Source organism: Bos taurus, chromosome 13, assembly GCF_002263795.3.
Source record: "Bos taurus isolate L1 Dominette 01449 registration number 42190680 breed Hereford chromosome 13, ARS-UCD2.0, whole genome shotgun sequence".
Taxonomy (NCBI): domain Eukaryota; kingdom Metazoa; phylum Chordata; class Mammalia; order Artiodactyla; family Bovidae; genus Bos; species Bos taurus.
The window spans coordinates 31,191,953-31,211,637 of record NC_037340.1 but is presented as its reverse complement, the minus strand read 5'-3'; the positions used below and the strand labels follow the sequence as shown (position 1 = coordinate 31,211,637).

At 40.7% G+C, this 19,685-nt stretch overlaps 1 protein-coding gene across 2 annotated transcripts in view; it reads left to right on the top strand.

The window, feature by feature from the left end:
* Nucleotides 1–19,685, top strand: part of RSU1 (Ras suppressor protein 1) — a 207,380-nt gene that overhangs the window by 59,481 nt on the left and 128,214 nt on the right. For both annotated transcript variants that reach the window (XM_005214283.5, NM_001040601.2), the window contains 3 exons: nucleotides 72–190; nucleotides 2,199–2,281; nucleotides 2,558–2,672. In XM_005214283.5, coding sequence (XP_005214340.1) covers nucleotides 72–190; nucleotides 2,199–2,281; nucleotides 2,558–2,672 — 317 coding nt within the window. The remainder of the gene's footprint in view (nucleotides 1–71; nucleotides 191–2,198; nucleotides 2,282–2,557; nucleotides 2,673–19,685) is intronic.

The following is a 19,685-nucleotide window of genomic DNA, read 5'->3' as shown; positions in this document are numbered from 1 at the left end:
AGGTGATCTGAGTAGTCCATATACATACATGTTTTGTGTGTGACATTTTATATTTTTACCCCCAACAACAGCATGAATAGACTAAACACTCTGCCTCGAGGATTTGGATCGCTTCCGGCTCTGGAGGTCCTTGATTTGACTTATAACAACTTAAATGAAAATTCTCTTCCTGGAAACTTCTTCTATCTGAGTAAGAAACTTTTAATCCTATAAATCTCCTTAAAATGGTCCTCTGCATTCTAAAAGGGAAATTTATTTGCCAGGTCCCAAACTCCAAGAGAAATTATTGGACATATATATATTTTTTTTACTTCACATTCCTTTGAATGTTCCCTCATAGCTCAGCAGTATGTATATTTGATAAATTATGATCTAACACCATTGCACTCAAGTGGACTTGGTAATGTCATATTAACTTTATGATAGAAATTTTTGCCTAAATGAGATCATCTCACATTTAGCTAGAGAGCTTGACTGTCTTTTTAAAGAACATGCAAAAAAAAATTATATATATATATATATATATATGTATATGTATAGTATGTGACTTTCTCATGTGTTGCTATTAATGATTTGTAGGCTTTTTGCCCAAAGATATTCCAATGAGTTACTTATAAAAATATACATTAATAAACCACTAGCAGAATTTTAAACATTTCTAGCCAAGATTCTTGTTATAAGACTTTTAAAAAGTATTCTTATTGATATAATCTGTTTCATCTACAGCATGTCATCAGACACTAAGAAATCACCAGTCATAGATGAACACACTTTATCCTCTTATATGTAAACACATTTCTTGCTGCAGATGCTTGTGAAAAATAGGAAAAAGTGATTTTCTGAGAACTCATAAAATATTTAGGAGAGAGTTGTTGTCTTTAGGTGAATGTTCTGTTTTTCCAAATAGTGACATAGCTGGCCTCCAGAGATTCTGATTTTTCTGAGTTAGTCTCTATAAAGTTTCTTTTTTTTTTTTTTTAACCTTCCATATATACTTTATCAGGGCTTCCCTGGTAACTCAGCTGGTAAAGAATCTGCCTGCAATGCAGGAGACCCCAGTCCGATTCCTGGGTCTGGAAGATCCCCCAGAGAAGGGATAGGCTACCCACTCCAGTATTCCTGGGCTTCCCTGGTGGCTCAGACGGTAAAGAATCACCTGCAATTCGGGAGACCTGGGTTCGATCCCTGGGTTGGGAAGATCCCCTGGAGGAGGACATGGCAACCCACTCCAGTTTTCTTGCCTAGAGAATCCCCATGGACAAAGGAGCCTGGTGGGCTACAGTCTGTGGGGTCACAAAGAGTCAAACACAACTGAGAGACTAAGCACAGCATGTATTCTTTATCCCAGACTTTGTCAGGCCCATGAAACCAACTTTAGCATGTTTTCTTGGACCATGGGAGAAACTGCTTTTCTTACGTCTATTAACATACAATTCTGTTGAATTTTAAGACATTAGAATGTAGTTGAATACATGTAAACAAATAAAACTACATCTAATTATACTCCTTCCTTTTGGTTAAGGATGAAATGATGCCTTAGGGTTTTACCCTTCAGTGGTTTAGGGACTGATATCCTTGTATAATATTGTAAACAGATTTCTGCCTAAATTAGGGTTTTCTCTGTTTTTAAATTCCACTGCACTATTTTAACTCCTTCATCTTCATTTATTTTTGTGGTTAAGGCTATGGGAACAAGTAATATTAGTCTGATGATGAAAACAATGAACTATGATTCTGACCTCCATCACGAGAAAGCCTTTTGGTTCTTTATTTTTTGACCTAGTTCTCTTTATACAACCAAGCTCTTTTGCCCTGAGCGTTGATATAAATGACACAGTGGCTTTCTTGGTTTCACTCTGGATGCAAATTGAGCCATACAGGTGAATCAGAAGTAATTGAAGAAAAATAGCTATCTTTTCTGAAAGTGAATTGAAACTCTGTGCCAGCAGCTGCCAGTGCCCACGAGTTGTTAATTATATCAGTCCTCTTGGATATAGATATTTTCCTGAACACACCAGCTACACAATAAGCCAGTAAATCTAAGTTTGACCTGCTGGTTATTATCGCGAGCCCTAGGTATGTCACAGGCTTTTCACCACACCAGGGTTATTAATCAAAGCTGACTCCCACGTATTGATCAGACCTCAAATGGTTGGGTTCCATGCCACCCTGTTTATATATTGCTGTTTAATTTGCAGCCACCCTGCGTGCACTCTATCTAAGTGACAACGATTTTGAGATCCTGCCGCCAGATATCGGGAAACTCACAAAGTTGCAGATAGTAAGTAATTTATCTAAATTCTTAGAAAATCAATTCACTCCTACAGCCCTTGTAGGAGTAGAATCAAGGCAATTTGAGCCAGAGTATGGTTTGTTTTGCAGGAATAAAAGCCACTGCTCTGTGAGACCATTCGTTGCCTGTCTGCAGACTCTTGTAAATAAATTGGAAGGATTGAGCCTTCGAGGAAAAGAGGGCAAGGGCGAGGACGAGGGCCTCTGCCGAGCGCCTCTTTATGTGAAAATTGTTTTGACACCCCCTTGTTTCTCTTCTATTTAGCTCAGCCTTAGGGATAACGACCTGATCTCGCTGCCTAAGGAAATCGGGGAGCTTACTCAGCTTAAGGAGCTCCACATTCAAGGGAACCGCCTGACCGTTCTGCCCCCAGAACTAGGTAAGGTGGCTGATGAATGAGCCGAGTTCTGGCTTTAATTATTAATAATGATCCCAGTGCAGAAGCTCTGCAAACTCCTCTCTCCTCTTCTCGGCGAGAACCCTCCACCCGGGCACCCAGTTCTCAAGCTTCCTAGTAGCATTTGTCATTGACCAGAGTTGAGCTGCTCTGGGTTTGACCTGCCCTGAGGCTCCGTTGAGCACCTGCAACTCCGAGCATCTCGACACTGCTGATGGCAGATGACCAGGCCTGGCTGCCTGCCTGGAGCCGTGGGAAGAGCCTGGCATGAGGAGTAATGGTCTTACCTGGGGCTCCTCCTTTACCGTTGGTGATGATGGCTTTTTTGAAAGGAACCTATCACTCATTTTTTTGATCATTTAGTTTTCTATCTTAATCCCTTGAAAACTTTTTATCAAATAGTTACAGTATTTATGACAGTTGCTTAAAACTACTACATTTCCAAACATGAATTTGGTTGTCTCCTGATGCCATCTTCAGTGGGAACGGTTAACATGTGTTCTCATTGGGAATTCCTCAGTCCTCCTGCCGCGGCCCCTGTGTCTTACTAGGCTGCTGGTCATTCAGATGGCCCTAGGTGACCTTAACGACCTTCCTTGGAAATAACATCCGCACAGGTTCCTCTGTTATTGAGGTTATGTTGCTCTTCTAGAAAAGTTTCATGAGTTCTCCTGTCTTGCTTGTGGAGACTGTGGATGTCCTCTCATTTCTTCAATACGTTGAACTGTATTGTTTCTCAAACTATGACTGTTTGCTTTTTTGCTCCAAAATAGCACGATTTTATTTACTTGTTTATTTATTGCATTTTATTGAAATATAATTGATTCACAATGTTGTGTTAATTTCTCCTGTACAGAAAGTGATTCAGTCATGCATATATGTATATATATATTCTTTTTCATATTCTTTTCCATTATGGTTTATCACAGGGTATTGAGTATAGTCCCCTGTGCTATATAGTGGGACCTTGTTTATCCATCCTATATATAATAGTTTGCATCTGCTAACCCCAAACTCCCACTCCATGCCTCTCCTACCTGCCTCTCTTGGCAACCACAATTATGTTCTCTATGTCTGCAGAATAACACAACTTTAAAAAACACACTTGACCCAGCAATTCTTTGAGGAAGTATCTCAAATGAGTGGTAGTTATGAGGCCAGTTGTTATTAATGAGAATGTGAGCACCATGAGAAACAGGGTATATATGTGTTCCTGCTCTGTCCCCAGTGCCTCCCACATGCTGGGAACAAGGTAACTTCTCGAGAGATAAGTACTGAATGAGGTAATGATACGAAGACCTCAGATAGCAAGGTATTGGTTGGGAAGGCTACAAGCGGGCTGAGTCCGGCTTCTGTCCAGAACTGTGCTGTCCAGGAGAAGCCGTGAGCCACACTTCAGATGTTCATGTGACTCCTTTATGGGAAGATGCAGATACAGAATGTTACCATGGGCAGAAAGCTCCATTGGGCAGCGTTAGTCTAAAGGAAAAGCATTTCCTTGGTTCCACTGAACAAATACACAGTTTCACCCCAGCTTCCCCATCTTCTGCAGCTTCTTTTTTGCTGTTCAAGGTCTTGAGGAATTTGTACTGATTTCATTTATTTTATTTTTGGCTGTACTGGGTCTTCATTGGTGCGTGCATTGCTGCTGGCTCTAGTTGTGGCGAGCGGGGGCTACTCTAGTTGCAGGACTTGGGCTTCTCACAGAGGTCGCCTGTCTTGTTGCAGAGCACGGGCTCTGGGGCTTGAGCTCAGTAGCTGTGGCACACAGGCTTAGTTGCTCCTCAGCACGTGCGATCTTCCCAGACCAGGAATCGAACCTGTGTCCCCTGCATGGCAGGCGGATTCTTAACCACTGGACCACCAGGGAAGTCCAATTTGTACTGATTTTAAGGGCTGTGGAGTAACTTGGCACTGCCTCTTTGCTGGAATTTGAGTTGCCAGGGCCTGCTTAAGGAGCAGGCTCCAAGATCAAGAGATGTTAACAGGGTTTTTAAGGCAAAAAATCTTCTTGCCAAAAGGAAGATTCTGGACAGGTATTTGCCAACCATAGATATTGGTGTTAGGGATTCATGGGGAGCTTTTGCAGCATACAAATACCTGCTCCCTCCCCAAAGTACTGATCCAAATCTCCACCTGTGAGACTAACTCTTGTATAATTTGGTAAAATTCACTTAGTGCTTCTAAAGTCTGTCCTTGATTAGTGTGACAAGGAGAAATAAAAAAAAAAAAAAAAGGTTTTATTTCATTTTTTAAGCACTGAGGCAATATAGGGTATTGGATTAATCAGTGATTTCTATCAGCTAAAAATTTGGTAGAAAAATTCCCTAGTTAAACCCACACATACCTGCCTACCTGTATATTTTAAAATGTCACATGATCTTCCTGTTTAAATACTGCACATAGTCACATTTGCCTAACATTTCTGTTATGCTCCCCAATACCAAATAATATATATTTTTTATTCAGGGCTAGGGTTGAGGAGAAAGTCTTTAAATGAGTTTATATTTTCTAGCCATACCTGGAAAAACTTGGTCTCAGCATCTGCCTAGTGGCAGTTTTCCCAAACTGCAGGCAGACACTTAGCTGGAAATAAATGGTAAACCCCTGTCTAAACTCAAGAGGAAGACAGGTGATTAGTTTTGAACAGTGATTTTTTTTTTGGGGGGGGGGTATGCCGTGCAGCCTGTAAAATCTTGGTTCTCTGACCAGGAATCAAACCTGTGCTCCCTGCATTGGGAGACTGGAGTCCTAACTGCTACACCACCTGAGAAATCCCAGTGATTTTTTTAAAGTCAAGAATACGATAATAGCTAGTATTATAATAAGTTATTATAATATGTATTAAGGTCTTGGTGGCAAGGCACTACATTAGATGCTTTTCCTGCATTATCTAAGAATAGTAAGCGGACTGTTTAGAGATGAGGAAACGGAGTCTTAGAGAGGGTTGGTGCCTTATCCGTAGGGACACAGAGTCTCAGAGGCAAGGTTTAAGCTCTGGCAGCTCGTTGTGCAGGCCCACGTTCCTAACCGCTGGGGCGCACTCCTGCCCATCTATGTGCCACTGAGAGGATTCCTAGAAAGCTGATTCCAAGTGTGAACAAAACACAGCACCTGCTTGCTTCCCCAAATGGCAGCAGAAGGAGGGGAGGTTCGCTGCGGTGAGTGCCCTGGCCGGCTGTGCGGGTCTGAGCAGCAGGACTGGAGTCACACTTGGCAAAATGAAAGTGTTGCAGTTCTGCTCTTCATGCGAAGCCGTTTGCACAGTTGTTCTGGTTCTCCCCCCACCAATCCCTCCACCCCGCATGGGGGAGCCACCCAGCCACAGTGGAGATGTCTTCTGTTTGTGTACCTGGTACCCAAGGCTGTTGTCTGCAGCTGCCCTGGCTGGTGGCTGAGCAGCGCTGGGGACTGTGGACTCGAAGCTGCTCTCGGTCCATCCTTCAGCATCCCGTAGCTGCAGGACTGCTTCAGCGTGTGTAGGGCAGATAATGATCTCTCTTCCCCTATGTATTTACTTTTTATACATCTGAATAAACAAGGTAAAGGCTTTCAAGACTTCTGTGGAATTTCTTTTAAAAATAAAATTGGAGTTCATTAACTGGAAGCCTCATCGGTAAGAGCCTTTGAAGGAAGCAAGGGAATGCGGATGAATTCTGACTTGTTGGGCCTAAGAACATGCAGGGACACTGCCACATAAAGTCAAGGACTGGACTGAAGTTTTTTTTTGTTTGTTTGTTTACATATAAGTATCTTTATTTTTTTTTAATTTTATTTTATTTTTAAACTTTACATAATTGTATTAGTTTTATCAAATATCAAAATGAATCCATCACAGGTATACATGTGCTCCCCATCCTGAAACCTCCTCCCTCCTCCCTCCCCATACCATCCCTCTGGGTCGTCCCAGTGCACTAGCCCCAAGCATCCAGTATTGTGCATTGAACCTGGACTGGCATCTTGTTTCATACATGATATTTTACATGTTTCAATGCCATTCTCCCAAATTTTCGCACCCTCTCCCTCTCCCACAGAGTCCATAAGACTATTCCATACATCAGTGTCTCTTTTGCTGTCTCGTACACAGGGTTAGTGTTCTCATCTTTCTAAATTCCATATATATGCATTAGTATACTGTATTGGTGTTTTTCCTTCTGGCTTACTTCACTCTGTATAATAGGCTCCAGTTTCATCCACCTCATTAGAACTGATTCAAATGAATTCTTTTTAATGGCTGAGTAATACTCCATTGTGTATATGTACCACAGCTTTCTTATCCATTCATCTGCTGATGGACATCTAGGTTGCTTCCATGTCCTGGCTATTATAAACAGTGCTGCGATGAACACTGGGGTACACGTGTCTCTTTCCCTTCTGGTTTCCTCAGTGTGTATGCCCAACAGTGAGATTGCTGGATCATAAGGCAGTTCTATTTCCAGTTTTTTAAGGAATCTCCACACTGTTCTCCATAGTGGCTGTACTAGTTTGCATTCCCACCAACAGTGTAAGAGGGTTCCCTTTTCTCCACACCCTCTCCAACATTTATTATTTGTAGACTTTTGGATCGCAGCCATTCTGACTGGTGTGAAATGGTACCTCATAGTGGTCTTGATTTGCATTTCTCTGATAATGAGTGATGTTGAGCATCTTTTCATGTGTTTGTTAGCCATCTGTATGTCTTCTTTGGAGAAATGTCTATTTAGTTCTTTGGCCCATTTTTTGATTGGGTCATTTATTTTTCTGGAGTTGAGCTGTAGGAGTTGCTTGTATATTTTTGAGATTAGTTGTTTGTCAGTTGCTTCATTTGCTATTATTTTCTCCCATTCTGAAGGCTGTCTTTTCACCTTGCTAATAGTTTCCTTTGATGTGCAGAAGCTTTTAAGGTTAATTAGGTCCCATTTGTTTATTTTTGCTTTTATTTCCGATATTCTGGGAGGTGGGTCATAGAGGATCCTGCTGTGATGTATGTCAGAGAGTGTTTTGCCTATGTTCTCCTCTAGGAGTTTTATAGTTTCTGGTCTTATGTTTAGATCTTTAATCCATTTTGAGTTTATTTTTGTGTATGGTGTTAGAAAGTGCTCTAGTTTCATTCTTTTACAAGTGGTTGACCAGTTTTCCCAGCACCACTTGTTAAAGAGATTGTCTTTAATCCATTGTATATTCTTGCCTCCTTTGTCAAAGATAAGGTGTCCATATGTGCGTGGATTTATCTCTGGGCTTTCTATTTTGTTCCATTGATCTATATTTCTGTCTTTGTGCCAGTACCATACTGTCTTGATAACTGTGGCTTTGTAGTAGAGCCTGAAGTCAGGTAGGTTGATTCCTCCAGTTCCATTCTTCTTTCTCAAGGTTGCTTTGGCTATTCGAGGTTTTTTGTATTTCCATACAAATTGTGAAATTATTTGCTCTAGCTCTGTGAAGAATACTGTTGGTAGCTTGATAGGGATTGCATTGAATCTATAAATTGCTTTGGGTAGTATACTCATTTTCACTATGTTGATTCTTCCAATCCATGAACACGGTATATTTCTCCATCTATTAGTGTCTTCTTTGATTTCTTTCACCAGTGTTTTATAGTTTTCTATATATAGGTCTTTAGTTTCTTTAGGTAGATATATTCCTAAGTATTTTATTCTTTCCGTTGCAATGGTGAATGGAATTGTTTCCTTAATTTCTCTTTCTGTTTTCTCATTATTATTGTATAGGAATGCAAGGGATTTCTGTGTGTTGATTTTATATCCTGCAACTTTACTATAGTCATTGATTAGTTCTAGTAATTTTCTGGTGGAATCTTTAGGGTTTTCTATGTAGAGGATCATGTCATCTGCAAATGGTGAGAGTTTTACTTCTTCTTTTCCAATTTGGATTCCTTTTATTTCTTTTTCTGCTCTGATTGCTGTGGCCAAAACTTCCAAAACTATGTTGAATAGTAATGGTGAAAGTGGGCACCCTTGTCTTGTTCCTGACTTTAGAGGAAATGCTTTCAATTTTTCACCATTGAGGATAATGTTTGCTGTGGGTTTGTCATATATAGCTTTTATTATGTTGAGGTATGTTCCTTCTGTTCCTGCTTTCTGGAGAGTTTTTATCATAAATGGGTGTTGAATTTTGTCAAAGGCTTTCTCTGCATCTATTGAGATAATCATATGGTTTTTATTTTTCAATTTGTTAATGTGGTGTATTACATTGATTGATTTGCGGATATTGAAGAATCCTTGCATCCCTGGGATAAAACGAATGAAAATGAAAACACAACAACCCAAAACCTGTGGGACACAGTAAAAGCAGTCCTAAGGGGAAAGTTCATAGCAATACAGGCACACCTCAAGAAACAAGAAAAAAGTCAAATAAATAACCTAACTCTATACCTGAAGCAACTAGAAAAGGAAGAAATGAAGAACCCCAGGGTTAGTAGAAGGAAAGAAATCTTAAAAATTAGAGCAGAAATAAATGCAAAAGAAACAAAAGAGACCATAGCAAAAATCAACAAAACCAAAAGCTGGTTCTTTGAAAGGATAAATAAAATTGACAAACCATTAGCCAGACTCATCAAGAAACAAAGGGAGAAAAATCAAATCAATAAAATTAGAAATGAAAATGGAGAGATCACAACAGACAACACAGAAATACAAAGGATCATAAGAGACTACTATCAACAATTATATGCCAGTAAAATGGACAACTTGGAAGAAATGGACAAATTCTTAGAAAAGTACAACTTTCCAAAACTGGACCAGGAAGAAATAGAAAATCTTAACAGACCCATCACAAGCATGGAAATTGAAACTGTAATCAAAAATCTTCCAGCAAACAAAAGCCCAGGTCCAGACGGCTTCACAGCTGAATTCTACCAAAAATTTAGAGAAGAGCTAACACCTATCCTGCTCAAACTCTTCCAGAAAATTGCAGAGGAAGGTAAACTTCCAAACTCATTCTATGAGGCCACCATCACTCTAATACCAAAACCTGACAAAGATCCCACAAAAAAAGAAAACTACAGGCCAATATCACTGATGAACATAGATGCAAAAATCCTTAACAAAATTCTAGCAATCAGAATCCAACAACACATTAAAAAGATCGTACACCATGACCAAGTGGACTGAAGTTTTAATACGTAAATGTATTACTTTCCTTTTGCTGTGCACACCTGAATAACTTTAACTGTTACGTCTGGTTCCCAAATAGTAAAGCGCTTGCTTTTATGTTAATCAGTTTATTTGTATAAAATTGGATGTAAGGCAGGCCTGTCTTTTTAAACAAATTTTTAATAGAGTATAATTGCTTTACAGTGTTCTTAATTTCTACTATAAAACAAAGTTAGTCACACATATATATATATAATCACATATAAAGTCACATATATGTAAAAAATCACATATAAAGTCACATATATATGTGTGTGTGTGTGTGTGTGTATAATCTTCCCTCTTTTTTGGATTTCCTTCCCATTTAGGTCACCACAGAGCATTGAGTAGAGTTCCCTGTGCTGAACAGTAGGTTCTCATTATCTATGTGTCTCACATGTAGTATCCGGAGAAGGCAATGGCACCCCACTCCAGTACTCTCGCTTGGAAAATCCCATGGACGGAGGAGCCTGTTAGGCTGCAATCCATGGGGTCGCTAAGAGTCAGACACGACTGAGCGACTTCACTTTCACTTTTCACTTTCATGCATTGGAGAAGGAAATGGCAGCCCGCTCCAGTGTTCTTGCCTGGAGAATCCCAGGGACGGGACAGCCTGGTGGGCTGCCGTCTATGGGGTCGCACAGAGTCGGACGCGACTGAAGTCGTTAGCATAGCATATGTAGTATCAATAGTGTGGGCTTTCCTGATGCCTCGGTGGTAAAGAATCCACTTGCCAATGCAAGAGACATGGGTTTGATCCCTGGGTCAGGAAGATCCCCTGGAGAAGGAAATGGCAACCCCCTCCAGTATTTTTGCCTGGAGAATCCTCACGGATGGAGGAGTCTGTCGGGCTACAGTCCACGGGGTCGCAAAAGAGTTGGACCCAAGGTAGTGAATAAAAAACAACAGCCATCAATAGTGTAGATATTATTAATTCCAGTCTCCCAATTCACCTCTGCTCCTACTCTTCCATTTCATCATTCGTTCAAACATCAAGTTCCTACTTTAGACCAGGTTTTGTTTTTAAGGAACTGACTTTTCTAGTAATGTAGAATTCACATATTCAACAACCGTTTACTGAGTCTTTGCTCCGTGTTTTATTTCTGGAAGATACAACAAAAAGAGACAAAAATACCCTTTATGACATTTTAGTTGGGGAGAGAGGATAGATGAATGGATGGATGGATAGAAAGCATAACAGATCATGCTAAATGCCCTGGGGAAAAATGAAAATGGAAGAGAGTGTTTAAATGAAGGGGTGGTGTTTCTGTTCTACGGTGTTAACAGAGAAACTAAGATCATGGCATCTGGTCCCATCACTGCATGGCAAATAGATGGAGAAACAGTGGAAACAGTGTCAGATTTTATTTTTCTGGGCTCCAAAATCACTGCAGATGGTGACTCTATCCATGAAATTAAAAGATGCTTGGTCCTTGGAAGAAAAGTTATGACCAATCTAGACAGTATATTAAAAAGCAGAGACATTACTTTGCCAACAAAGGTCCATCTAGTCAAGGCTATGGTTTTTCCTGTGATCATGTATAGATGTGAGAGTTGGACTCTAAAGAAAGCTGAGCACCGAAGAATCGATGCTTTTGAACTGTGGTGTTGGAGAAGACTCTTGAGAATCCCTTGGATTGCAAGGAGATCAAACCAGTCCATCCTAAAGGAAATCAGTCCTGAATATTCATTGGAAGGATTGATGCTGAAGCTGAAACTCCAATACTTTGTCCACCTGATGCGAAGAGCTGACTCATTGGAAAAGACCCTGATGCTGGGAAAGATTGAAGGCAGGAGGAGAAGGGGATGACAGAGGATGAGATGGTTGGATAGCATCACAGACTCAATGGACATGAGTTTGAGTAAACTCTGGGAGTTGGTGATGGACAGGGAAGCCTGACGTTCTACAGTGCATGGGGTTGCAAAGAGTCGGACACGACTGAGCGACTGAACTGAACAAAGAAAGCCTCATCAGAAGCTGGTGTCATTTAGCCAGAAACCTAAGTGAGGGTGGGATCTTTCCTGGCAGAGGGAAAGGCAGGTGCTGAAGGCCTGAGATGGGCTTGTGTATGCTGGAACAGCCGGAAGACTAGTGTGGCTGGAGCCCAGTGAGGGGAGGTGAGGGCTGGAAGAGATGGGTTTAGGTAGCAAGTAGGGACTGGATCACCTGGGGACTTATGCCCTGAGGACATTGCAAGGACTCTGGCTTTTACTGTAAATGAGATGCTGAATAATGCCCTTCCCCCCCCCCCATGTTGCCCCCTCCTAATTACTGAAATCTAGGAATAGACTACTTTGCATGATGAAGGGATTTTGCTGATGCAGTGTCACAGCTTGAGATGGGAGGTTATCCTGGATTAGCACACTGAGCCCAGTGTAATTGTGAGGTTCCTACAAAGAGGGAGATAGGAGAGACAGGGACAGCAGTAGAAGATGGGATGACAGAATCAAGAGGCTGGAGTCAGGCATGGAAGGGACCACAGGCCGAGGAATGTGGACGCTTCCAGAGGATGCGGAAGCAAGGACGAGGATTTCCCCTGAAGCCTCCAGAAGGAATGCAGGCTTTCTGTGCTTTTCCAGGTGGTCATAATGGTTAGAGTCTGGGTCTGTTTCAGAGGTAAAATTAATAGGAATTAGTGGTGATTAGATGAGGGGGGAGAGAGCGAAGAATGACTGAAGTGTCAGGGAATGAAAAGGATGGGGAAGATAGTGGGAAGGGCAGGTGAAGGAGGAGGAGAGGAGCTGGTTACAAGCTGACTTTGGAGTCTTTTAAGTTTGAAATGCTTTTTGGGTGTCAAGTCGAGAAGGCAGCTGATATTAGAATCTGGAGTTTAGAAGATAGGTCTGGGCTGCACATACAATTGTATCATCAACATAAACGTAAGGCCACAGATTGGATGAGGTCTCTTGGATGTGATCAGAGAGGTAGAAGATAAAGCCGTGAAACTCCGTAGTTCCTAAACCCCGAAGCCAGAAGGATCAGGGACCTTTAAGGGTTGGGTTGGCTCTTGGGCAGCTCTCTCTGCCCAAGTCAGGGGCTGTAACCTCCTCTCTGTGGCCTCATGATCAGCCCTCACTGTTACTGCAGTGAGAATGCTTTGTCTTTGTAGGGACACTGTTTTTCCTGACATGTGAAGCTAACTCTGCCAGCGAAGGGATGAAATAGACATGGTTGACATCTTCTCTTGAGCCTACCTGAATCCAAGAGTATCTTTTGGAACAGTATATCGAGCTACCCAGCTGGAGAAGACTGTTGAGAGTCCCTTGGACTGCAAAGAGATCAAACCAATTAGTCCTAAAGGAAATCAACCCTGAATATTCATTGGAAGGATGGATGCTGTTGCGAAGAGCTCACTCATTGGAAAAGACCCTGATGCTAGGAGAGATTGAAGGCAAAAGGAGAAGGCGGCAGCAGAAAATGAGATGGTTAGATAGCATCATTGATTCAGTGGACATGAATTTGAGCAAACTCCAAGAGATGTGGAGGATAGAGGAGGCTGGTGTGCTGCAGTCCATGGGGTGGCAAAGAGTCAGATACAACTCAGCGACTGAACAACAATTCAGCTACCAGCCTATCTGTCCTTCAAAAAAGCAGCAACGTGACTAAGATTTCACCCCCTTTTAATTAGCAGAAGAATTAATTAATGCAGTGGAGATAAGACCTGTGTTAGTGGGGGATGAGGGGGAGACAGACATCCAGACCAATCTTCAGAACAGATGAAGCCCCTGAGTCAACAGCCTAACAGTGGTTTCAGAGCTGGTGGCCCTGTGAGCAGTAGACTCTGTTCTGATTTTGCATTTTCTGCCTCACACATGAGATTTATGAGCCATAAGAGCTAAAGATGTGACCTGTGTGGTTTTACATGGCCTCCTTCCTAAGTTTCCAGGTATTTGCACTTGGTGGAATCGTTTCTGTTATCTTGGCTTCTGGACGGTCACCCCTCTGCATTTGTCACCCCAGTAATTGCTTCTGGAGAAGGAAGTCGCATTGGTCAGCCAGGCACGCAACAAAGCAGTGTTTTTAGATGTCAGGTATCAACACCCATTTACACGGCCTGTGGGAAGGATGCTTGCATTGCTACGTATACTAGGCCTCGCTGGCTTCGTATACTGCTCTACACGCCACCAATCACAGTTTTTATTACAGAAATATGAGAAGCTTTTGTATTCTTTCTAGCATATTTGTGAAGAGTGGAAACAAATATTAACCCCCTTCAGAGAGTAAGTGGTGTCATGAATTGTGAGCTTTCCTCCAATTGTATTCTCCAGGATGAACAGAGTTAAGAAGAGAGTGGACGACTTCCCTGCAATTCCAGTGCAGGAGGCCTGGGTTCAATCCCTGGTCAGGGAACTAGAGCTCACACGCTGCAACAAGTTCTCATGCTACATCTAAAGATGAAAGGTCTTGGGTATTGTAACCAAGACCCAGCACGGCCAAATTTTTTTTTTGTTAAAGTGGAGTATATACACCTCAAATCCTTCCAGTTACACCTCTTAATCCTTTTCTTAATAGTGTTGAGATGCTAAAGAAAAAACTCTCTCTCTTAACACAGAAGAGAAGGAGATATGGTATTCTCTTGTTGGTCAGTTAAGTCCCTGATTAAAAATGTCTTACAACTTCACATTATTGTTGCCAGTTATCTTATCCTAAAGGGTAAAATATGTTTTAATGTATGTAGTAGGTTATAGAGGCTTACTCTTTGTCACTACACTTCTGTTCCTATCTTAGTCTCCCAATTCCTTGTTCTGTGATAATAGACAGGTTATTTTCTATGCTTCCTGCAGAATGAGGGTAGTAGTACTGTTGTGAAGATTAAAATAATAATATACACACAGTGGATTTTTATACTATTAAACGTTCACTGTTTGGAGACTGAGTGCCTGGTGAGCAGGAGTCTAACACATTGTGATTGGCTGGATGAAAGAAAGGCTGAGACTTAGCCTCGGATGAGGAAGGTGAGGAAGTGCAAGGGGATATCCAAAGGGACTTTCAGGGAAGAGAATTGGGGAGGATAAGGTGAGGGCCCCATGTGGCAAACAGGCACAGTGGACAGAAGGTCTGGAGGAAGGGTTTCATTGCCATCTCTTCAATCCCATCATTGTGTTCCTGATACATGTTTGATTTCACAAGTGATTTTCAGCCCAGCCCTTTTTGTGAGTTGTGTAATTGAGACTGGGAGCAAGTCACCTGGTTCTTCTTTGTGGTTAGTTCATTGCTTGGTTGCTTCATTCACTCGTTCATTCATTCACTTCCTGACTTTGTGACATCCTATATGAGACTATGAACTTGTCCAGAAGTATTGAATTCTTAATAGCACTTGATCTAACTCATTTCTTCATCCCATGGTAATATCTTAAACTACCTCCCTGCAAGAGATACCTTGTTTTTTCACTTAATTTCTTACTGTCTTGGGTTGCCTTTTGTGACACTCTGCATTTCATTGATGATTTTTTTTCTTCTCCCTGTTTTTCTTCTTTTCTTGTCTTCACTTTTTAATATTACTGATGTGTGCATACACTGTAATCCTTTGTCACATGTCTACATGTTAGTAATGCATGTTTGAAGTACGCTAAGTCTTTATTATTTTGTTATAAATTAAAAGCATTAAAGATCCTAGAGCATAAAGTTGGACTGTTTTCAAGCTAGGCAAGCTATTAATAGTTTAGCTATCATGTGAAATCTGTTAACTCTTTTCTTGAGAAAAGATGTAATGCCAGTTATTAGCCATCTCCAGAATAAGCAGATACCAAAGACATAATACATTAAACATTTTTTCTTTTAGTCTAGATTCTCTGTTCTGGAGAATTATCTGCCCTGACCCAAAGCAACTTTAGATTGTTATCGGAGCTGCTTTTCTCTGCCTAAATCCTGTTAATTGTGAAAGGTGGGAAAGGGTTATGGTCTGTCTGATTAGGCTGAGAAGCAGTCCTTTGAATTGACCCTCTTTTCTACTTCTATTCTTGGTTTTGTTTGATGTATTCATTTTAAAACTTATGAACAAAATCAAGACATGGGACAGCATAGTTGAGAGTGCGGTAGGGGTATCCACTGGCCTGGATCACCCACCGTCTGGTCTCCCAAGGCAGATGACCTTGAACAAATCACTTACCTGCATATTACTCAGTGGCCATAACTCATAGCACCTGGCTTTTTTCCAACTGGATTACACTTTCTAGTTCACCAGGACCCTCACCTGAGCCTCTGAAGATCCCTCACTAAACAGAAATGAGGAAATTACATAACAGAGTTATACAATGATTTGTATATTTTTGTTTTCAAATTCACAAGTTACAAAAATATAACACAATATCACTTAGGATTTATAAAATTTAGTTCAGAATGCTGCAGGTGTGTGCACAAGTTTTAAATTACATGATAAACAGTCTCATTTCAAACTCGGTGGGAAAATGTCCAAAATTTGAGACGTTTTTTGGAAGCGCTAGTCCCCTCATTTGCGTTATTGTTTCTTCTGCTTTTCTTCCTTCATTGATTTCACTGGCCCCTGTAGATACTGGAGTATGCAAAGCCTGGATTTACTTCTGGACTCAGACATTTTTTTTTTTTTTTAATATTCCTATCTTTTATTGTGCCCCTTAACTTTTTTTTTTAAACACCAAAAAAAAAGTTGTTTTTATTTATTTGGGCGTGCTGGGTCTTAGTTGCGGCACACATGTCTGTGAGATTTAGATCTCTGACCAGGGATGGAACCAGGGTCCCCTGCACTGGGAGTGTAAGTCTTAGCCACTGGACCACCAGGGAAGTCCCTGGACCCAGTCTTTCCGTGTGACAAATGCTGATCACACACACGAGTCAGTGAATGCATGCAGGGTGCATTTGCCTGGCTGGCTCTATAAGCATCTGCCTTTGGTGTAACTTACCTCATCATCCTGGTCAGTAAAGCTCTAGACTCTTGTCTCTGTGTCCTTTAGAAGAGGTGACTGATTGTGGCTCTGAGACACTCCCTTGGGAACCTTCGGGGAAGTCACCCTAAAGCCCTGTGTGATATCAAGCAGCCTGGCGCAGGGCTTGTGTTCAGCAGGGACCAAGGTGATGCTGGAGGTCTGTGGAGAGGAGCCAGGGAGGGGGAGGAAGCTCAGGGATGGAGAAGCATCTCTTGGTATGTTTAGCATCCCTCGGGTTACATAGTTAATTATTTTGTTTTTAGTATTGTACCGTTTCTGTGTTGATCCACAGAAGCAGAAAAGGAATTAAAAAGAAGGTAAGTAAGTTTTAACTTACTGAGCATGTGAACTTTTCCATTAGGTAAACTTTTCCATTAGGCATTTTGTATATAGTTTGTCACGTAAATCTCACAAAAGCTTTGAGAGATTGGAGGCTTTCTCCCCGTTTTGCAGATGGAGACATGAAGCTATAGTAACTTGCTGTGGGTCACGTAGCCAGATAGACTGGGAGCCAGACGTAGAACTGCCATGATCTGAAATAACTATTCCACGTCCACCGAGGGTAGGACCATCGGCTGCTTTTGTTTTGTGCCCATTCTAGGACAAAGAGAAATATAGTCTATATCAAGAAATAGCGTTTTGGGACTTCCCTGGCAGTCCAGTGGTTAAGACTTCACCTTCCGATGCAGAGGGCAGAGTTCCCTGGTCAGGTAACTAAGATCCCACTTGCCTTATGGCCAAAAAACCAATACATTTAACAGAAGCAATATTCTAAGAAATCCATTTGAAGACTTTAAAATTGTCCCCATCAAAAAAATCTTAGGAAAAAGAAATAGCATTTTTATGGGAAAAAGTCACTATGGATTAGATAATAATAACAATGCATACCTCAGAAGACAAGCTGTTAGCCTGTGAAGTGGTTGCCACAGGTGATGATATGTTTGCTTAATAAAGCAGTGAGTGGCAAGTACTTTCCTACGGAACTAGTAATTGTCACTTGTACAAAATTGACTTTGTCAGTCAACCACGAACATTTTTGAAGTTACTTTTATGCCAGATAGGTTTACAGAAATACTTTTTATTTTTTTTTTAAACAATACCATATTTACAAAACGGTTTCATGGACTTTTATCTCACTTATGTATTGTAGACAGAAGAGCTTTTCAGTCACTTTAAAGTTGGCAAAACTAAGATGTATAGGGAGGTTGTGACTTGCCCAAAGCTTGTATTGTGGACATAGCATGTTATTGACAACATCAGATTTTCAGTTCTGATCTCTTGACCTTCAACAGTAAATATTCTTCCCAACAGTGTATCCATAAGTGTATCAATACTGAGTCTGTAGAAAGGTATCATTTATCATTAGATGACAGCAGTGGTTCCAAACCTGTGGTTCCAAATAAATTTCCAAGAATTTTATTCTTTGGAAAATAAAGAAAATGCAACTTTGAAGTTTTGCCTTGAATTACGTTACATGCGCTTACATTTTATTTCTGTGTTAATATTCCTTTTGTCATACTTCACAAAAAGTAAGATAGCCTATTCTTTGATTCCCATGGTCTTAGTTGATCATAAAAAATGACTCCCACGAGGTCTTCCTACATGATATTTTTTAACAAGTTCTGTTTTATATGTTCTGTTCCAATGCATCTTTAGCCCTGGAAAATGCTTTAAGTGTAGATTTTAAAAATGCTAAGTGAATTATATTTCTGCCTGGTGAGTTACTGCTTTAAAGGGGGTGGGAAGTTGCAACACATAAAACGTTTCCATTTCATATTATAAATTTCAGGAAGCCCAGTGTCAGGTTGGGTATGATTGAGCATGGGCATCAATCTGTGTTAACACCAGCTAGTGAAGCAAGCCAGTGTTTCCAGTGGACCAGCCTTTGATTTAATAGGATACTAAATGTATTCCTGCCCTGGGAGAAATGCTGGCAGTGCTGAGCTTCCAGATTTAATTTTTTTTTTTTTTATTCCAGAAGCTTATCTGTAAATACAGTTCCTATCACCTGAATACATATATAATATCTTACGTTTATGTAGCATCTCCCTAAAAGCATCTCCTATATATTAGCCCACATAAAAAAAATAAGTCATGTTCTGCTGAACTAGACCTGAGTGGTATTATGTGTGGGAATGTGAGTTTCTCAGCGTAGTGCTGGGGAGTTAGGGATGAGAGTGGAGGAGGATGTCTTGCATCTTGTCAGCACCAGCAGTGTAGTGATAACCCTAAAACTGTACCTTATCACTACTCATCATGAGTTAGCCTTTCTTTTCTTTAGAAATTTTTATTGGAGTATGATTGATTTACAGTGTTGTATTTCTGCTGTACAACAAAGTGAATCAGCTATACCTCTACTTATATCCGTTTTTTAAAGAGTCTTTTCCCATATAAGTCATTACTGAGTATTGAGTAAAGTTCCCTGCGCTATACAGTAGGTCCTTATTAATTTTATACATAGTATTAATCCCAGTCTCCCAATTTACCCCACATCCCGCTTCCTTCACCCCTGTAACCATAAGTTTGTTTTCTACATCTGTGGCTCTATTTCTGCTTTGTAAGTAAGTTCATTTTTACCATTTTTTTAGGTTCCACATATAGGTGACATATGATAATTGTCTTTGTCTGACTTTACCTCACATAGTAAGACAATTTCTAAGTCCATCCAGTTTGCTGCAAATGGCATTATATATATTTTTTTTATGGCTAATAGTCCAGTGTATATATGTACCACATCTTCTTTATTCATTCCTCTGTCAATGGATATTACATTGCTTCCATGTCCTGGCTATTGTAAATAGTGCTGCAATGAATATTGGGGTGCATGTATTATTTCAAACTATGGCTTTCTCTGGATATATGCCCAGGAGTGGGATTGCAGGATCATATGGTAATTCTCTTTTTAGTTTTTTAGGAACTTTCATTCTCCAGAGAACTTCTATTCTCCGTGGTGTCTGCACCAATT